At 38.6% G+C, this 17,831-nt stretch overlaps 1 protein-coding gene across 4 annotated transcripts in view; it reads left to right on the top strand.

Moving 5' to 3' along the window:
• The window catches only part of PDE10A (phosphodiesterase 10A), a 581,099-nt gene that overhangs the window by 425,069 nt on the left and 138,199 nt on the right, over positions 1 to 17,831 (top strand). For all 4 annotated transcript variants that reach the window (XM_042253703.2, XM_012183244.5, XM_042253702.2 and 1 more), the window contains one exon: positions 1,230 to 1,358. In XM_042253703.2, coding sequence (XP_042109637.1) covers positions 1,230 to 1,358 — 129 coding nt within the window. The remainder of the gene's footprint in view (positions 1 to 1,229; positions 1,359 to 17,831) is intronic.

The following is a 17,831-nucleotide window of genomic DNA, read 5'->3' as shown; positions in this document are numbered from 1 at the left end:
GTCATAACGATATGCTTGGTCTTGTTTTTTCTGCATCTAAAAGTATGAATTTCCATTGCCTTTTCCACCTAACCGTCCCTAAGGATGGTAATTTATTGAATAATTCACAGAGTATTCAGTAGTACTCTGAATAATTATTTTAAATAATTAAAATCACTGACTAATGACTACTGATAGCCTGTGATTTTGAGTGCTTTAGTGAAATGGCATACCAACCTAAAGCAACAGTTTGACAGTGTATGATTTTATATTTTTTAAGTGAAGATCTGCAAAAGTTCTTTGAAAATTCTGTGTCTATTCAACAGTTATTGTTAGACTTTGAAGATTACTTTTGTGAAATGGACTATATATATTGAATATCAATGAAAAAATGTTGAGATTATTTTGGACTGAAGTCAGTTGTGTCATTGGATTTAGTGGCCCTGAGAAAAAGGAGAATTTGTGCTGTAAACAGCAAAAGATAGGAACTTATTCGTTAGCCATATTTTTAGCCCCCGAAGTCTATTAGCACTTTACTCTCCTGTTTGATACTCTTACGAGAGTTTCACTTTTGATAAGTGTTAAATGTATGATAATTAGTACAGTAGAAGCGCTTTGTCAGGCTTAACCGCACAGCATTAGAACACAGGACTGATTCAAAGACAACACTGACATTTCTTGTTGGAAAACAGCTGTGTAACGTGATGAAATATCCATAGTTTAAAATTTCTGAAGTTCTAACTTTACTTTTTCTTCTACTTTTTCAAAGTGGTAAAACGTAAATAACACAGAATTTGCCATTTTAAGCATATCAAGTATATAATCCAGTGCCATTAATGATACTCACAATGTGGGCCACCATCACCCCTGTCTGTCTACTTCCCAAACCAGAAACTCTGTATCCGCAAAGCAAAGAATTCCTCATTCTCCTTTCCTCAGCTCCTGGAAGCCACTAACCTGCTTTGTCTCTGTGAGTTTACCCGGTCCAGAGGTTTCCCATAGGCGGAATCACATAATACTCGCCCTTCGTGTCCAGCTGATTTTGTTCGCCATGCTGCTCTTAAGGTTCCTCCATGTCGTAACTGAGCTCCATTCCCGCTTATGGTTGAATCGTAGTCCATTGTACTTATGTATATCGTTGAAAATACTGATGTGCTAGATCTTTTTGCATAATGTGTCATTTTTCCATATCTTTGATGTAAACGAAGATGTCACATTGGTTAATTTTATTCTGTTCAATTCTTTTACAGATTTGACAGATGAAAAAGTGAAGGCCTATCTTTCTCTCCACCCTCAGGTATTAGATGAATTTGTGTCTGAAAGCGTTAGTGCAGAGACTGTAGAAAAATGGCTGAAGCGGAAAAACAAGAAATCAGAAGGTAAGACCTCATTCAGATTGAGTGCTGGATTTTTCTCTATTTCATGGTGACAAAAAAGGTGTTTATCACTTAACAAAAAATGCTAAAAGTAAAATGTAGACAAATATTAGTACATTAATTCTGTAAGAATTTTATTCTGCTTAAAAAGATAAAATAAGTTAGAATGAGAGGAAATAAATACAAAAGAATGATCTTTAAAAAAAAAATCTTTGGTCAAAAAATTGAAAATTTATTTAGATATGACCACATTGAAAAATCTGGAAGCTAGTATTAGACTTGATTTTATGCAATTATGATTATTGATTCTAAAAATATTCCATATATATTTCAAAAACATATTTATATTATTACATTATTACATTTTGAAAAATGTAATATTGAAACAAGTTTTACATGTGCACAGTGGGAAAACTGAGTTGCATTGGATGTTTTATTTAGACTCATAAACTTAGGATATGGTTATATTAATGAAAAATGGGAGGTGGACTCGGAAAAAAAAAACATGTGAAGTCAAATGAATTTCCCCCAAGTTGAATCTATACTAATATATTGGCTTTGGATATGATAGTGTTTTAATTTTGGATTTAGATGAATTTATATTTGGCTGATTATGACTTCTCATTTCTGTGATGGTTGTTTTTATAGTAGAAATTAAAGTTTGTATATAATTTTAATTTATGGAGAACTTTTATATAAGCAAACGTGTATACTGCTTTTCTGGAAGTTTTTTAGTGTGACAAAAATGCTACACTTAAAGTTCAGAAGTGATCATCATTAAAATATCACACTGTTAGAACTATGCTACTGAGTATTGTGCTTGAGGCCAACTTTCCTTGCTCTACAGAGGAAAGCTTCTGTAACTTTCTAACATAATTTTTATAAGAAGAAAGAGGTTAATTTTTTAAAAAGAGAGCTCTGGATATTGGAGCACAACATGGTCTTTAAAGTACATGTCCAGGGGTGGGTATGAATGTGTGTGCCTGTGTGTGTGGCTTGAAAGGGAGGGAAAAGGAGAGAGAGAGAGGAACATACATACATCAGAGAGAGGCGTGTTTTTTTCAAAAGGTTCATAGCACTAATAGTAAGAATAAAGCTTGGCATGGCATATTTCATTTGTTACAAACCTTACACATTTGAAAATAATTTGAGATGTTTGAAACTTTTAAGTATGACTGAGTTGTGCTTAAGGCAAGATGCAAATTTCAACTTGCTATATAATGATCCCAAATTACATGATGTCAACGTTGTTAATCAGTTACACTCCAATATAAAATACAAAGTTAAAAAATATATGTGATGTCCGTTAAATACAAAATTGAGCATACTTAGAAAATGAAAGGAATTGCAGCCTATTCTAGTGGTGGCTCAGCTGGTAAAGAATCCGCCTGCAATGTGGGAAACCCGGGTTCGATTCCTGGGTTGGGAAGATCCTCTGGAGAAGGGATAGGTTACCCACTTCAATATTCTTGGGCTTCCCTTGTGGCTCAGCTGGTAAAGAATCCACCCGCAATGCGGAAGACCTGGGTTCGATCCCTGGGTTGGGAAGATCCCCTGGAAAAGGGAGTAGCTACCCACTCCAGTATTCTGGCCTGGAGAATTCCATGGATACCATCCATGGGGTCGCAAAGACTCAGACACGACTGAGTGACTTTTCACCTTCACTTTAGCATGACAGGGATAGTTTTCTTTTAAAGTTTACAAATATTTGAATGCATCGCTCCATATCTCCTGAATCTGTTCTCTATACTAGTTAACCAAATAATCCTTTAAAATACTTGATACGTACACTCAGGAGTTAAATGATTATTAAGAATAGCAATGTGTGATTGAAACAGGACTCAGTTATGCTGGAAGAAAACCTTGTTCTTATAGGAAGATGATTTTGAAAGTGACCCTGTGCAGGGCTAGACTGCTGCTACAACTGAGAATGTGAGTGAAGCGGCCCCTTGGGGCTCACTGTCCAGTGGTGAGAGCAGGCCAAGAAGTGACCACATCACAGGATGCATCAGTAGGAACCAGGGTGAGGCGGTTGGCAGTGGAAGGGCGTGAAAAGAGCCTTTAATTCTGCCGCCAGGGCTGGGGTCTGCAAAGACCCTTTCTGCCTCCTTTTCCAGAGAGTTCATCGCAAGAATGTATCTGCACCCCCTTCAAATTCAGTGAGATTCTATAGCCTGGCCCCTGCAGGCTGTTTAAAGGCAAAATGTAGTGATGAGCTTGCGTGAGTGGCATGAGAAAGCACTGCCCAATCTTCTTTGAGATGTAGAAAGCCAGTTAAATGTCTTGATTTCATCTGTGTGGTTACAGATTGAAGTAGTGATGGTTCTCTGAAACATCCTGTGTCTTTTCCCTCGCTGTCTTCTTATGCTTTTTAAAAAAATTCTGTTTTTTCTCAAGTAAACTTTATTCTGCTCCCAACCCCTCTCATTGGAAATGTCTTGAGGAAGACAGTTTTTGTGGGGAGGATTTTTTAGGGAGTGTTTGCATTTCCATGCGTAAACCCAGAACGAGGAAGTGTGATAGCTAGAAAGATCTTGGAGGACAGTTTGTTGAAAATGAGACGAGCCTGCCCAAATTATTTCACTTTGTGTCAGTTTGGTGAAAGAAAATGAAGTAACGAAAGCTGTGCTGTAATAAATCATTTGCACAATACCTTGCACATTGTAAGTACTCAATAAATATTTATTTTTTTAAACACTGAGAAACCAGCCTCGCATGGAAATGATCTACATTATGGGGCAGAAAATTGTGTAAAGGCATATTCTGCCTAGAGAAGGATATATGAAAATGCAAATTTTTAAACAAATAAATAAAGGGTTATTTAAATTACACAATCACATTTGCCTTTTAAATGGCCAGCTTTTATACTGCTTGAATGTGTTTACTGTTTTAATGATGACTCTGTGCTATTAAAAAAGCTAGTTTCTCTCTCATTTAGTATTTTACTCAGTATCTACTGTTTGCTTGGTGCTTAGAAGGCAAAGTGCTTAAAAAACAGAGAATGAATGGCACATTTTATTTAAATTATGATAATATTTAGAGTGGATTAATATCATGACCACAGTGCAGCTGTAGTTTTCAAGGCACTTCACATACATTCACCCTTTACATCTGGTTACATGAATGGGGATTAAACCTGGGTTCACTTGGTAGGTGTTGAAACTGTGCCAGGAGAAGCGTAGGGATCCCTGGAGGATCAGTGTCTAGTTCTTGATAGAATTACTGGGCGGTAACTCCACGAGCAGGTTGGGGGCGTAGACTAAGTGTGTTGTGGTTATTTTGGTTTTTCTCACCTAACGGCGCACTTGGTGCATACTAGGCGATTCTGTAAACACCACTGTGGGTGGTTTTTATTTAATAAATGACTACATCAGGGAAGGTTACATTCTCTTCCTCCAAGTGACCCACTCTGACCCTTTCACTACACTTGGTGATCAGGTTATACTGACACCAGGACTACTTATGTTCTTCTTATCTCCCCCATAGTTATTTAAAAGCTTCTTGAAGGAAGGAGTTGTTTAATACATGTTTTAAAATCCCTTGAGAGACCTTGGCTTTCTATTTACTCAGCAAAGTATGTGTGAAGCACCTCTTAGGTCCTGGAATTATCAAGTTTCTAAGGAATTCACAGTCCATCAAATAGAAGAAGACGGAGAAGTTTCTGCTTTATCCTAGTTAGGCTGATAGTGAGCCAGGGTGGGCTTGTGAGGGGACCGGGACAGCTGGTCTTGTGAGGCAGACGGCGGCCACTGCCTGCGCTGAGTGGGAGAGAGGAGGGTTTGGGGAAGGCGAACCACCGCCTGGCCGCAGGGATTTAAATTTCAGAAGTCTTCACTCTTACCGTTTTTGTTTTAAATGCATCAAGTTCTATCTGCACTTTTGAGGCCAATTGTCTTTTGAAGGTTGACCTCTGATCCTAAATCCTAAACAGTTGATTTTCAGTAATGTTTGGAAATTGGAGATAGCGTTTATTTCCCTTATAAGCTCTTGTACTCTTTTAGAGACTATATAAACATTTCCTCAGAAAGCACTGAGGCCTGTACATTCTCACAGCTCTACTTCCATTTGGGAAAAACTCAGGGAAGAAAGAAAATCATCCAGGTTGTGAATTGTTCCACTAACTGTTACATTTTATGCTGAATTTTATGCAAAGTAAATTTGACGGGCCCAGCTGGTACTCTTCAAGACTCAGCCTGATGAACTATTCAGCATCTACACAAATCTCAGAGTACAAATATATAATTAATAAACAAACATTAGGATATGATGCAGATCCAGCTAGTTGCGAGTTTTGAAAGAGCAGTCTGAGATGGAGCACAGCGCACACCCTAAGTGCTGCTCGAGGATCTCGGCAGGCGAGGGACGAGCTGACCCCTCCACTGTGCTCCTTCACTCACAACTATTAGTTGATAGTATTGGTGGTTTTAGAAGGGTCACGATTATTAGTTGATAGTATTGGTGGTATTAGAAGGGTCACAAATATTAGTTGATAGTATTGGTGGTATTAGAAGGGGTGCGTGAAGACGTCAGCATGACTCTATTTGGAATCTTCTGGTAGTAGAATAAAACTTAAAATACGTGGATTTTGTTTAAACCCCCCCAGATGTGACTGTGATAATTCGTTTTGTAAAGGGAAACTGTCTATTCAAGAGAGTGATTGACTGAACCCAAATTATTTAAGAATGATAAGTAGCAGTGCCATCTTTTCTGGCCAACATTTATTATTATTATTATATTTCTATGTCTAAAATATAGTTGCAGACCATCTCACTATCATATGTATCTGTAAATGTCAGGTAATTAAGAATGAAAACATTGGTGCTGTTAGCTGCCTTCAATGTTTACATGAATGGTTTCTTTTTTTTTTTTTTTTCTCAAAGAATGTAGTTACTGTATTTTTTTCCCCTCTCCATGATTCTTGAGATGGAATTTAATTTTCATTCAAATAAAACTGTTAGATATTTCATACTTAGAACTAGTGAGATTTATATTATGTCCCTTAAACCTACTATATGCACCCTAAAATGTGGATTGGGTAGCATCAGTCCTGCTTGTTATATGACATACAGTTTCTATGCTGCTGCTGTAATTTCCATGCTACCCCAAGCTATCTATAGATTTAACACAGTCCCTAGTAAACTTCCAGTGGCAGTTTTTTTTAATAGAAGTAGCTGCTGCTGCTGCTAAGTCACTTCAGTCATGCCCGACTCTGTGCGACCCCATAGACGGCAGCCCACCGGGCTCCCCCGTCCCTGGGATTCTTCAGGCAAGAACACTGGAGTGGGTTGCCATTTCCTTCTCCAGTGCATGAAAGTGAAAAGTGAAAGTGAAGTTGCTCAGTCGTGTCCAACTCTTAGTGACCCCATGGACTGCAGTGCACCATCCATGGGATTTTCCAGGCAAGAATCCTGGAGTGGGGTACCAGGGCCTTCTCCAAGTTTCTATGCTAGTATATGTAACATAGCAGGATATTAAGTTAACAAAGCATGAATTGCAGTGTTAAAAGATTTCAGAAAATAAGAAAGACACTGATCAGTGATGTGTTAGCCACTAAGAGGTGTGTGTGTATCAGTTGCTCAGTTGTGTCTGACTCTTTGTGACCCTATGGACTTCCCAGGCAAGAATACTGGAGTGGTTGCCATTCCCTTCTCCAGAGGATCTTCCTCACCCAAGGATCACACTTGGGTCTCCTGCATTGCAGGCAGATTCTTTACCATCTGAGCCACAAGGGTGGACCCATTAATACATACCATGAGTAAGAATAAACATAATTGAAATGGTTTACTGGGAACTTCACTCTGGGCACTTTATCTCTTTTCCTTGAACTTGCTCTCTCAAAAACTGAAGTTACATTTTCATGTAGAGCTTGCATATTTTTTTCATAATGGAAAACAGAAAATGTGTTGAATGTTACGTGCCTTGATCTGAGTTATAAATAAACATGAGTTCACCATCTGGTAAGTAGAAGGGGGATAAAGTTGATGTTAATTCATTTGTAAAGGATTATTTGATATATTTCATTAATTCTGTTAATTTTAAATATTGCTGTTAAAAATGTGTCTTTCATATATTCTTTTTAGAGATTGTTTGAGCTCCTCAGCAATCCAATCAAGTTGATGGGGATTTTGATAATTTCAAAGATTAAATCAGATCATCATAAATTTGTTAGTGATTATGAAATTAATTCAAGTAAATTTAGTAGCTTTGTTACAGACTAGATTGAAGCAGTTTTTATATATTATCTGTAAAATTCCTATTGGTGGCAGCTAATGTCTGTGCATTCAACAGTGTTACTACATTTCCTAAGTAAAACTTTTGTTCGCAAGGGATTCTAACTAGTGAAAATGTTATGAGCTGACAGAGTGTTGAAAAGACCTTGTTTCGGTCAGTGCTTCTCCTTATAAAAATTTTGTTTGTTAACTGTACATATAGAAAAAATGCGTAATAGAAATCATTGCATCTATTTATTTAATAGACTTTTTTCAGCATTTAAAATTTTGTTTCATATAACAGATTTTTAAAAATAAAAAACCTGTGAAAGATAAGCAATCTAACTGCTTCTGTGTGTGTGTGTGTGTGTGTGTGTGTGTGTTTTAATCTACTCCTTAAAACATCCTGAAGATGTAACATTGATCTGGATGATTTGACCAAAGGTTGAATAATCTTTTCTAGAGACGTTGATTTCAGTGGTGAGTTGTAGCTGGAATGTGGCCAGGTACGACTCGTTTCTCTAGGTGTTTATTCAGCTTGCGTACATGTTCCGGAAGTGTAGTTTTGGAGAACAAGGATTATAAGCTCGATTCCCTCATGGTCACTTTCTGATAGAGGAAGACAGATGATAAACACATAATCTAAGGATTAAACGTATTTTAGTATTTGTTGACATTGTGTATTTGAAAACATCTAACATAATGTCTGCTGCTGCTTCAGCCGCTCAGTTGTGTCTGACCCTCGCGACCCCATGGACTGTAGCCCGTCAGGCTTCTCTGTCCATGTGATTTCCCAGGCAAGAATCCTGGAGTGGGTTGCCATGCCCTCCTCCAGGGGATCTTCCCGACCCAGGGATGGAAGCCAGGTCTTCCTGCAGTATAAGTGGTCCCTTGCATTCCAGGCAGATCCTTTACCAACTGAGCCCCCAGGGAAGCCCACCTTAGCATAATGTCTAAAAATAGGGCATTTTAGTACAGTTAAATTTGCTTGAGATTTAAAATTCACATTGTTTGCTTGTGAACTCAGAGCCCGTATAGTGAAAGCACGTCTGCGTATCTGAGTGCCCATCCTGGGATGATTTTAAGTCACAAGAGTGCTGTTTCTTGGGTTTACTGCCCTTGAGGGACTCACAGTCTTGTGGTGTGAAAAGAAGATGTGAAACCAGGAGAGTACAGCCATGAGGGTGTATAGTATAAGCGTGTTAAGTCGTGTGGTATAGTTTATCAAGACGACACTTGTGACAGCTGAGGTCATTGAGAGGCATGAAAACTGAGAAGACTTCTTGCAAGAGTCGGTGCTGGGTTGGCTATTGGTTCCTCAGAGCAGCATCAGTATCCCCTGGGAACTAGTTAGAAGTACCGCAGGTTGCAACTCACCCTAGACCTCCTGAGTCAGAAACGTCTGTGGTTGGACCAGCAGGCTGCGTTCTGACAAGACCCCACTCCCCTGTAATTCTAATGCAAACTAACATCTGAGAACCCCAGTCTTGGCCATCGAGGAGCCCACAGATGAGGAAGTGTGGTTCCACTGTTGTCTGGGGGAGCTAGGGGACAGAGGCAGGGCTTCAGGACTTGCTGTGCTTTACTTCTGGAAGACGCTGGAGAGCAGGGCTCGGCACAGGAAATTCTGGGTAGAAGCAATTTGATAGGAAGCAGGAAGGTGCTTAAAGGCAGGTTGGCTAACACAACAGTTCAGGTAGAAGTTTAAAAATGAACAAGTTCAGTCACTGTTCTTTTTGTTTTTAAAAGGTTTTTATTTTGTTTGCTTTTGTAGTGCTGGAAGTGTTCATATGTGTGAAGTCATTTTGCTAAAGATTGTGCATCATAAATATTTTTTCTTATTTTAAGAACGAGAAGATGCTATTTAAATTTTGGTCTTTCTACTCTAATCTTATTTTAGCTATTTTTTCATGTTCTTCATTGGCTATAATAGGAAACGTGGAAACAGTGTAAAAATCCAAAATAGATGTCTAACTGATAGCGTTGCTTTTTATATATATAAATTTATTTGTTTTAATTGGAAGTTAATTACTTTACAATATTGTATTGGTTTTGCCATATATCAACATGACTCCGCCATGGGTGTACATGTGTTCCCCATCCTGAACCCCCGTCCCTCTTCCCTCCCCATACCATCCCTCTGGGTCATCCCAGTGCACCAGCCCCAAGCATACAGTATCCTGCATTGAACCTGGACTGGCGATTTGTTTCATATACGATATTATACATGTTTCAATGCCATTCTCCCAAATCATCCCACCCTCTCCCTCTCCCACAGAGTCCAAAAGACTGTTCTAAACATCTCTGTCTCTTTTGCTGTCTCGCATACAGGGTTATCATTACCATCTTTCTAAATTCAATATATATGCGTTAGTATATTGTATTGGTGTTTTTCTTTCTGGCTTACTTCACTCTGTATAATAGGCTCCAGTTTCATCCACCTCATTAGAACTGATTCAAATGTATTCTTTTTAATGGCTGAGTAATACTCCGTTGTGCTTGCTAGAGTTTGGTGAGTTATAGAACCATGCATATCATCACTGTTTGCAAGACAGTGACCACGTAAAAATGCACAGACTGAAACAAAAAAAAACCCACACAGGCAAAGCTAGTCAAGTGTACATCATTGTGGTGGTTTTTGGATTTTGAGGATTTATAGGTGTGTTTATAGTCTTCTTATATGAGTTGCTTTTAAAATAAGAAATAGATGAAAGAAATATTAACAGGAAGTTTTTAGTTTTCTTGTATGGGAGGTTTTGCCGCAACTCCCTTTGATTCTAGTCCAGTTTAAGCCGATTATCCTCTGCTTGTTTGGCTGCTTTTCTGTTGCAGGGAGTAATAGACATTTATTCTGTTTTTACTAATCCCCTTTATTATTGGCTTTTCCTCCCCCTCCCCCAACATATTATCTTTGGTCACGTAGATTATCACATAAGAAGTTGGTAGCTGAAATGGGGTCTAGCAAAGCACTCAGCTCTGTTTTTTCATAGAGTCATCATTTTAAGTTTTCCAATTATTCTACTCAAACTTACAAATGATCTTTTATAAGCTTAGCATTTGCTGTAATAAGCATGGAATATGAATTCACTTGTAATGGAATTTGCTGTCTAAAGGGGGCAAAAAAAATAGTAGCTTGGCCATAATTATTTAAATCAATTGTATAAATTTTTCTCTTGTGATGAGAACTTTTAGGATTTACTCTCTTAGCAACTTTCAAAATACCATGCAGCAGTGGTGGATGCCGGGAGCCAGCACGGGAGATCCCACCCATGACAAGGTCATGCGGAGAGACCTGACGGGCAGGCGAGTCAGGTCTCAAGGGGTCCTCTGTCTGAGCATTGTGCTGTACATTGAGTCCTCAGTATTTACTTATCTTATAACTTGACATTTGTACCTTTTGACCACTATCACTCAATCTCCTCATCCCAAATCAGCAAAGTGTTAAGGTTGAAAACTTTTTCTCTAAGGTCAGGAACAACACAAGCTTGCCAACTCTCACCACTTCTGTTCAACATGGCACTGGGAAGTCCTAGACAAAACAAGCAACAAAAAGCATCAGAATTGAAAAGGAAGATGTAAAATTGTTTCTCCAGATAACATGATTTTATATAGAGAAAAGTACTAAAGACATCACCAGAAAATTGTTAGATCTAATCAGTTAATTGAGGAAAATTGAAGAATATGATAAAGTATTGCTGAAAAATCAGTAATATTTCTGTATACTAACAACGTACTATTTGAAAAATAAATAAAACAATTCCATTTACAATAGCATCAAAAGCAATTGAATTTTTAGGAATAAATTTAACCCAGGAGGTGAAATACCTCTGCTCTGAAAACTACAAGACACTGATGAAAGAAATTGAAGAAGACACAAATAAATTGAAAGGTGTACTGTGTTCATGTACTGGAAGAATTAATATTGTTGTAATTTCCCTACTACCCCAAACTATCTATAGATTTAACACAGTCCCTATTAAGCGTCCAGTGGCAGTTTTTTTAAATAGAAGTAGCTGCTGCTGCTGCTGCTGCTAAATCACTTCAGTCGTGTCTGACTCTGTGCGACCCCATAGACAGCAGCCCACCAGGCTCCCCCGTCCCTGGGATTCTCCAGGCAAGAGTACTGGAGTGGGGTGCCATTGCCTTCTCCGAATAGAAGTAGAAAAAAGTATTATAACTTATATGAAACCAAGAGACCTGAAAATCCAAAGGAATCTTGAGAAAGAAGAAAGGGTGAAGTGTCACACTTTCTGATTTCAAGCTACAGTACTTAAAACAGTATGGTACTGGCATGGAAAAAGACAAATAGACTAATGGAACAGAATCGAGAACTCAGAAATAAGCCCAAACATAGGTCAACTAATATTTGACAATGGAGTCAGGAATACTAAAAAGACAAGAGACAGTCTTCAATAAGTGGTGCTGGCAAGACTGAACTTTTACATGTGAAAGAACAAAACTTAGATCCGTTTCCACAAGGATTAACTTGAATGGATTAAAGACATAAATGTAAGACCTGAGACCGTAAGACTCGTAGGAGAAAACAATGGAGAAACGGCTCCTTGGCACTGGCATTGTCAGTGCTGGTTTAGATGTGCTAAAGCACAAGCAACAAAAACGAAAGGAAACGAGTGGACTACATCAAGCTAAAAGCTTCTGCACAGCAAAGAGAAACAGTGAACAAAATGAAAAGACGTGGAACAGAACGGGAAAAAGTGTTTGCAATAGTCTAGCTGATAAGGGATTGGTTCATCAAAATATGTAAGGAACTCATACAGTTCAATAGCAACAACAGCCAAACAAAAGCAAGTCTTTCAGTGTAAAAATGGGGAAAGGACCCGCATAGATATTTTTCCAAAAGAGATATGGGAATAGCCAACAGGTACATGAAAAGATGTTCCACCTCCAGAATCATTAAAGTGAAAGTGAAGTCGCTCAGCCTTGTCTGACTCTTTGCGACCCCATGGACTGTAGCCTACCAGGCTCCTTAGTCCATGGGATTTTCAAGGAACGAATACTGGAGTGGATTGCCATTTCCTTCTCCAGGGGATGTTCCTGACCCAGGGATCGAACCCAGGTCTCTCGCATTGTAGGCAGACACTTTACTGTCTGAGCTACCAGGGAAGCCCCTCCAGAATCATTCAGTTCAGTTCAGTCGCTCAGTCGTGTCTGACTCTTTGTGACCCCATGAATCACAGCATGCCAGGCCTCCCTGTCCATCACCAACTCCCAGAGTTCACCCAAACTCATGTCCATCGAGTCGGTGATGCCATCCAGCCATCTCATCCTCTGTCGCCCCCTTCTCCTCCTGCCCCCAATCCCTCCCAGCATCAGAGTCTTTTCCAATGAGTCAACTCTTTGCATGAGGTGGCCAAAGTACTGGAGTTTCAGCTTTAGCATCATTCCTTCCAAAGAAATCCCGGGGCTGATCTCCTTTAGAATGGACTGGTTGGATCTTCTTGCAGTCCAAGGGACTCTCAAGAGTCTTCTCCAACACCATAGTTCATTAGGAAAATGCAAATTGAAACCACCTCACCTGTAGAATGGCCATCGACAAAGACTAGAGATAACAAATGCTGGCAAGGGTGTGGAGAAAAAGAGCATCCTTGTACATTATTGGTGCAAAATCTAAATTGATACAGTCACTGTAGAAAACAGTATGGAAGTTCCTCAGAAAAATAAAAGTACGGTTTTCCTATGAGTCAGCAGTTTCACCCCGGGAATGAATGCACCCAAAGGAAATGAAAGCACTGCGTCAAAGAGGCGTCTGCACCCTGAGGTTCCCTGCAGCAGCAGTCGCCACAGCCGAGGCTGGGGAGCAGCGGAAGTCTCCACTGATGAACAGACAGATCAAGAAAGTGTGGTATGCGTATACACAGTGCAGTATTACTCAGTTATTAAAGAAGGTGGAAATCCTGCCACTTGTTACAACCTGGATGGGCTTTTAAGGCATTTTGCTAAGTTGGAGAAAGACAAATGCTGTACAGTCTCACTCTTATGTAAAATAAAACAGTTGTAGAAGAGACCAGCGTTGTGGTCACCAGTCACCAGCGGTGGTGTGGCAGCAGGGGCAAAGTGGGTGAAGGTGGTCAAAAGGCACAGACTTCCAGTCGTCAGTCAGCTCAGGCGCTCAGCTGTGCCCACTCTCTGTGAGCCCGTGGACTGCAGCTCGCCAGGCTCCCTGTCCAGCACCAGCTCCCGCCGTCCATCCAGACTCACATCCATCGAGCCAGTGATGCCAGCCAGCCATTTTAGCCTCTCCTGTCCCCTTCTCCTCCTGCCCTCATTCTTTCCCAGCATCAGGGTTTTTTTCCAGTGAGTCAGCTCTTCGCATCAGGTGGCCAAGTATTGTAGTTTCAGCTTCAGCATCAGTCCCTCCAGTGAACACCCAGGGCTCATCTCCTTTAGAATGGACTGGTTGGATCTCCTTGCAGTCCAAGGGACTCTCAAGAGTCTTCTCCAACACCTCAGTTCAAAAGCATCAATTCTTCAGCACTCAGCTTTCTTCACAGTCCGACTCTCACATCCGTACATGACCACTGGAAAAACCATAGCCTTGACTAGACCGACCTTTGTTGGCAAGGTAATGTCACTGCCTTTTAATATGCTATCTAGGTTGGTCATAACTTTCCTTCCAAAGAGCAAGCGTCTTTTAGTTTCATGGCTGCAAACTTACCACCATCCGCAGTGATTTTAGAGCCCCCCAAAATAAGTCTGTCACTGTTTCCCCATCTATTTTACATGAAGTGATGGGACCAGATGCCGTGATCTTAGTTTTCTGAATGTTGAATTTTAAGCCAACTTTTTCACTCTCCTCTTTCACTTTTATCAAGAGGCTCTAGGAATGTGGTGTAAAATGTGATGACTGTAGTTAGCACTGCTGTGTACTCATGCTGTGAAGAGAGTAGACTGTAAGAGTTCTCATCACAAAGAAATGTTTTTTTCCTTTGTTAGAATTCATATCTATATAAGACAAGGGGTATTCACTAAACTTACTGTCATAATCGTTTCACAATATACATAAGTCAAACCTTTATGATGTACTCCCTAATCTTATATAGTGCTGTATGTCAATTATATCCCAATAAAACTAGAAAAATTTTTTTAAAAATATTAAAAAGGAAGGTTTGTGTTTATGCTCAGGCCTGAAGGATGAGTTTGGTAAAGAGTGGAGAAAGGAAAAATCTGGAGGACTCGAAAAGGAAGGGGCTTTGTTGGCGCTTCATGGGGGATATGGATGTGAGCTGAGGAGGTGGCCCAAGGGCTTTTCAGGGCTTTGGTTTGACCTTTGCTTTGTCAGTGTCAAATGATAACTTACTTGTAGGTATCTTAATGCAATAGCTCAATATTTTGAAATAGAAGCAAAAAGGGTATATTTCTCTAATATCGAGGCATTAGATAATTATGAAAAATCTAGGAATAATGTTTTGCTGGAAAGTTTATTTTCAAGTTGGGTAAATCAGCATTCATTTTGCTTTGGGCACAATTTAAAACCTAATGGTAAAACACTGAGTGTATTTGAGGAAAAGGGAACATCCAGTGAAGACGATTCAGGAAGAGAGAAAGCAGTGATTTCTTTAATCTGTGTAAATCATGAAGCATTATCAAGAATGACTCATAAAGCATAGAACTTTGACTAGAGACACAACAAAACAAGGATGGATCTCAAACTTCCAAAACAATTGAACAGGAAATGATAAAAGTGATAAAGGGAATGATTTACCTTGAAATAATTATAAACATGAAAAATTTATAATCAACAAAGCAACCATTAATTCTAGGGATGTTTTAGAAATCAACCTGTCTAAGAATTTCAAGAATCAAGGGTCCTTAGATCAATCATAGTCAAAACTCCTTATTTTGGAATTTATATGCTGTTTTTCACTTAAGAGTTTATCTAACATATATACATATTTTTCCTAATTATATATATATGAGAATTATTTGAAATGGACTTATTAATAGTATTTCTCTCAGCCTTGAACATTTTTTTTAAGATATCAGTGGAGGCACTCAGTTTTCAGTTTGACCTATAATTATCCTCATTCCCTAGTGTCTGTTCACCTTTCTATACATTCATTTTCTGTGGGGCTGAGAAAATTAATTTCTAGACAAAGTCCTATTAGAGTTTTCTACATAAATTGTTTATATGAAAGTATAATACAAAGAAAGGAAACTTAAAATATGTTAAATTACTGGCAGTTTCTAAAATATGCCCTTCAGTTCTCTTTTTGTGTTTGATACTCTAAGAAGGAAATTAGAAAAATAAGTGATTTTTAGAAGCAAAGTATTTTTTCTTATGTTTTTCACATAAGACTTATATGTTCCCAATACACATTTAAGCTATCAAAATTATTTTCGTTTTAAGAATTGCAGCTCCATATCCTAGAACAGTATCCTGTTATACAGAATTCTTGCTCTAAATATTCATTAAATGTATATATTGAAGTTAAATATGGACATGCAAAGTTTCGGTAAAGCTGGGGATTGCTAATATAAATCAATCAAAGCTTTATGAAATGAAATTAATGCCTGACTGGTAAACATTTATAGAAAGAATCAATGACTGTATATGGTGAAGCCGATAAGATTGCAGAAAATCCCCATATTGTTTTATAAAACAAACAAAAAAAATTGAAAACTGATTTTTATACTATTAAGAAGAAACAACAATAAGAGCAAATATACAAAATGCTTCTATGTATTAAAAAACATATATATATTAAATAGTGAAAAGAAGCAAAGATCTCAATAAAGATTTATAAATTTGAGTAAAAGATTAATTTTTTCAAATAATAATAGCAAATAATAATGTAGTACTTATTTGCAACTACTGTTTTGGTTTATTTTTTCCCTGCTGGGGATGGAACCTTAACCCTGAGAGTAAAAGTACCAAGTCCTAACCACTAAACCACCAGGGAATTCCCTCAGCTACTATTTTAAGTGCTCTATGTATATTAATTCAGCTAATCCTTACAGTAATATTGTGAGAGGTGTATTATTATCATCTGCGATTTACAGAGGAGCAAACCGAAATAGAGTTCTTAAGTATCAGAGCTCGGATATGAGTGCAAGTGTTGAAAGCAGGGCCTGGAAGATGTCTTTATACACACCTATGTGGTCATGACGGTACTTGCAGTGGTAAAATGCGGAAGCAACCCAAGCATCCACTGATGGATGAAAGAATAAGCTGAATGTGTCAGGGGCCTTCAGTGGCATGGCCTTCAGCCAAGAAAAGGAAGGGGATTCTGACAAATGCTACAATAATGGATGCGCCTCAAGGACATGACCCGTCACAAAAGGACAAATACTACGTGTTCCAACTAACACAAGCTACCTCGAACAGGTCCCTGTCTTTGAGAAAGAAAGGGCGGTGCTAGGGCTGGAGGGGAGGCAGGGGGATCTAAGGGATAGGTGGGTGCAAAGCTTCAGTTTTGTAAGATGAGGAAGGTCTGGAGAGTGAGTGCAGGATAATGTGAATATACTCAACGCTGCTGGACCGTACACTTAGAATCAGTTAAAATGGTCCGTTTCACGTTGTGCGTTTTATCAAAATTTTTAATTAAAGTATGGCCTGGTGCTTCCCACGGCACTGGCTTGCCTTCATGGTGCTGGGACACCATGGTGTGGAGGCGGCGATCTGGGGCTTGTGAGGCTTGAGAGAGACTTTTTTGAAGTGAATTGGGTGTAAAAGTGAATATTTCTCTTTTTTAATTTTTATTTTATTGGAGTGTAATTGATTTACAATGTTGTGTTAAGTTTCGGGTGTACATCAAAGCGATTCAGTTACGCGTATACATGTATATTCATTCTTTTTATTTATTTATTTTTAATTTAAATTTATTTTAATTAGAGGCAAATTACTTTAAAATATTGTATTGGCATTCTTTTAAAATTCTTTTCTCATATCAAAGAATATCGAGTAGAGTTTCCTCTGCTGTACAGCAGGTCCTTGTTGGCCATATCTTATATACAGTGGGGTGTGTATGTTCATCTCAAGCTCCTAACCTACCCGCCTCCCTCCATGTTTCCCCTTTGCTACCCATAAGTTTGCTTTTGAAATCTCTAAGTCTGTTTCTGTTTTGTAAATTAGTGCATTTTTAAAAAAGACATTTCACATATGACTGATAGATGATATTTGCCTTTCTTTGTCTGACTTATCTCCTTTAAAAGTATAATAATCTCTGTGTGCATCCAAAAGTGAATATTTCTTTGGATTGGGAAAATAAATGATGTTAATTTAAGAATTTTTAAAAGCTGAGCAACC

This window comes from Ovis aries, chromosome 8 (assembly GCF_016772045.2).
Source record: "Ovis aries strain OAR_USU_Benz2616 breed Rambouillet chromosome 8, ARS-UI_Ramb_v3.0, whole genome shotgun sequence".
Taxonomy (NCBI): Eukaryota; Metazoa; Chordata; class Mammalia; order Artiodactyla; family Bovidae; genus Ovis; species Ovis aries.
The sequence above is the reverse complement of the archived record's forward strand: the minus strand, read 5'-3'. Positions and strand labels throughout refer to the sequence as shown.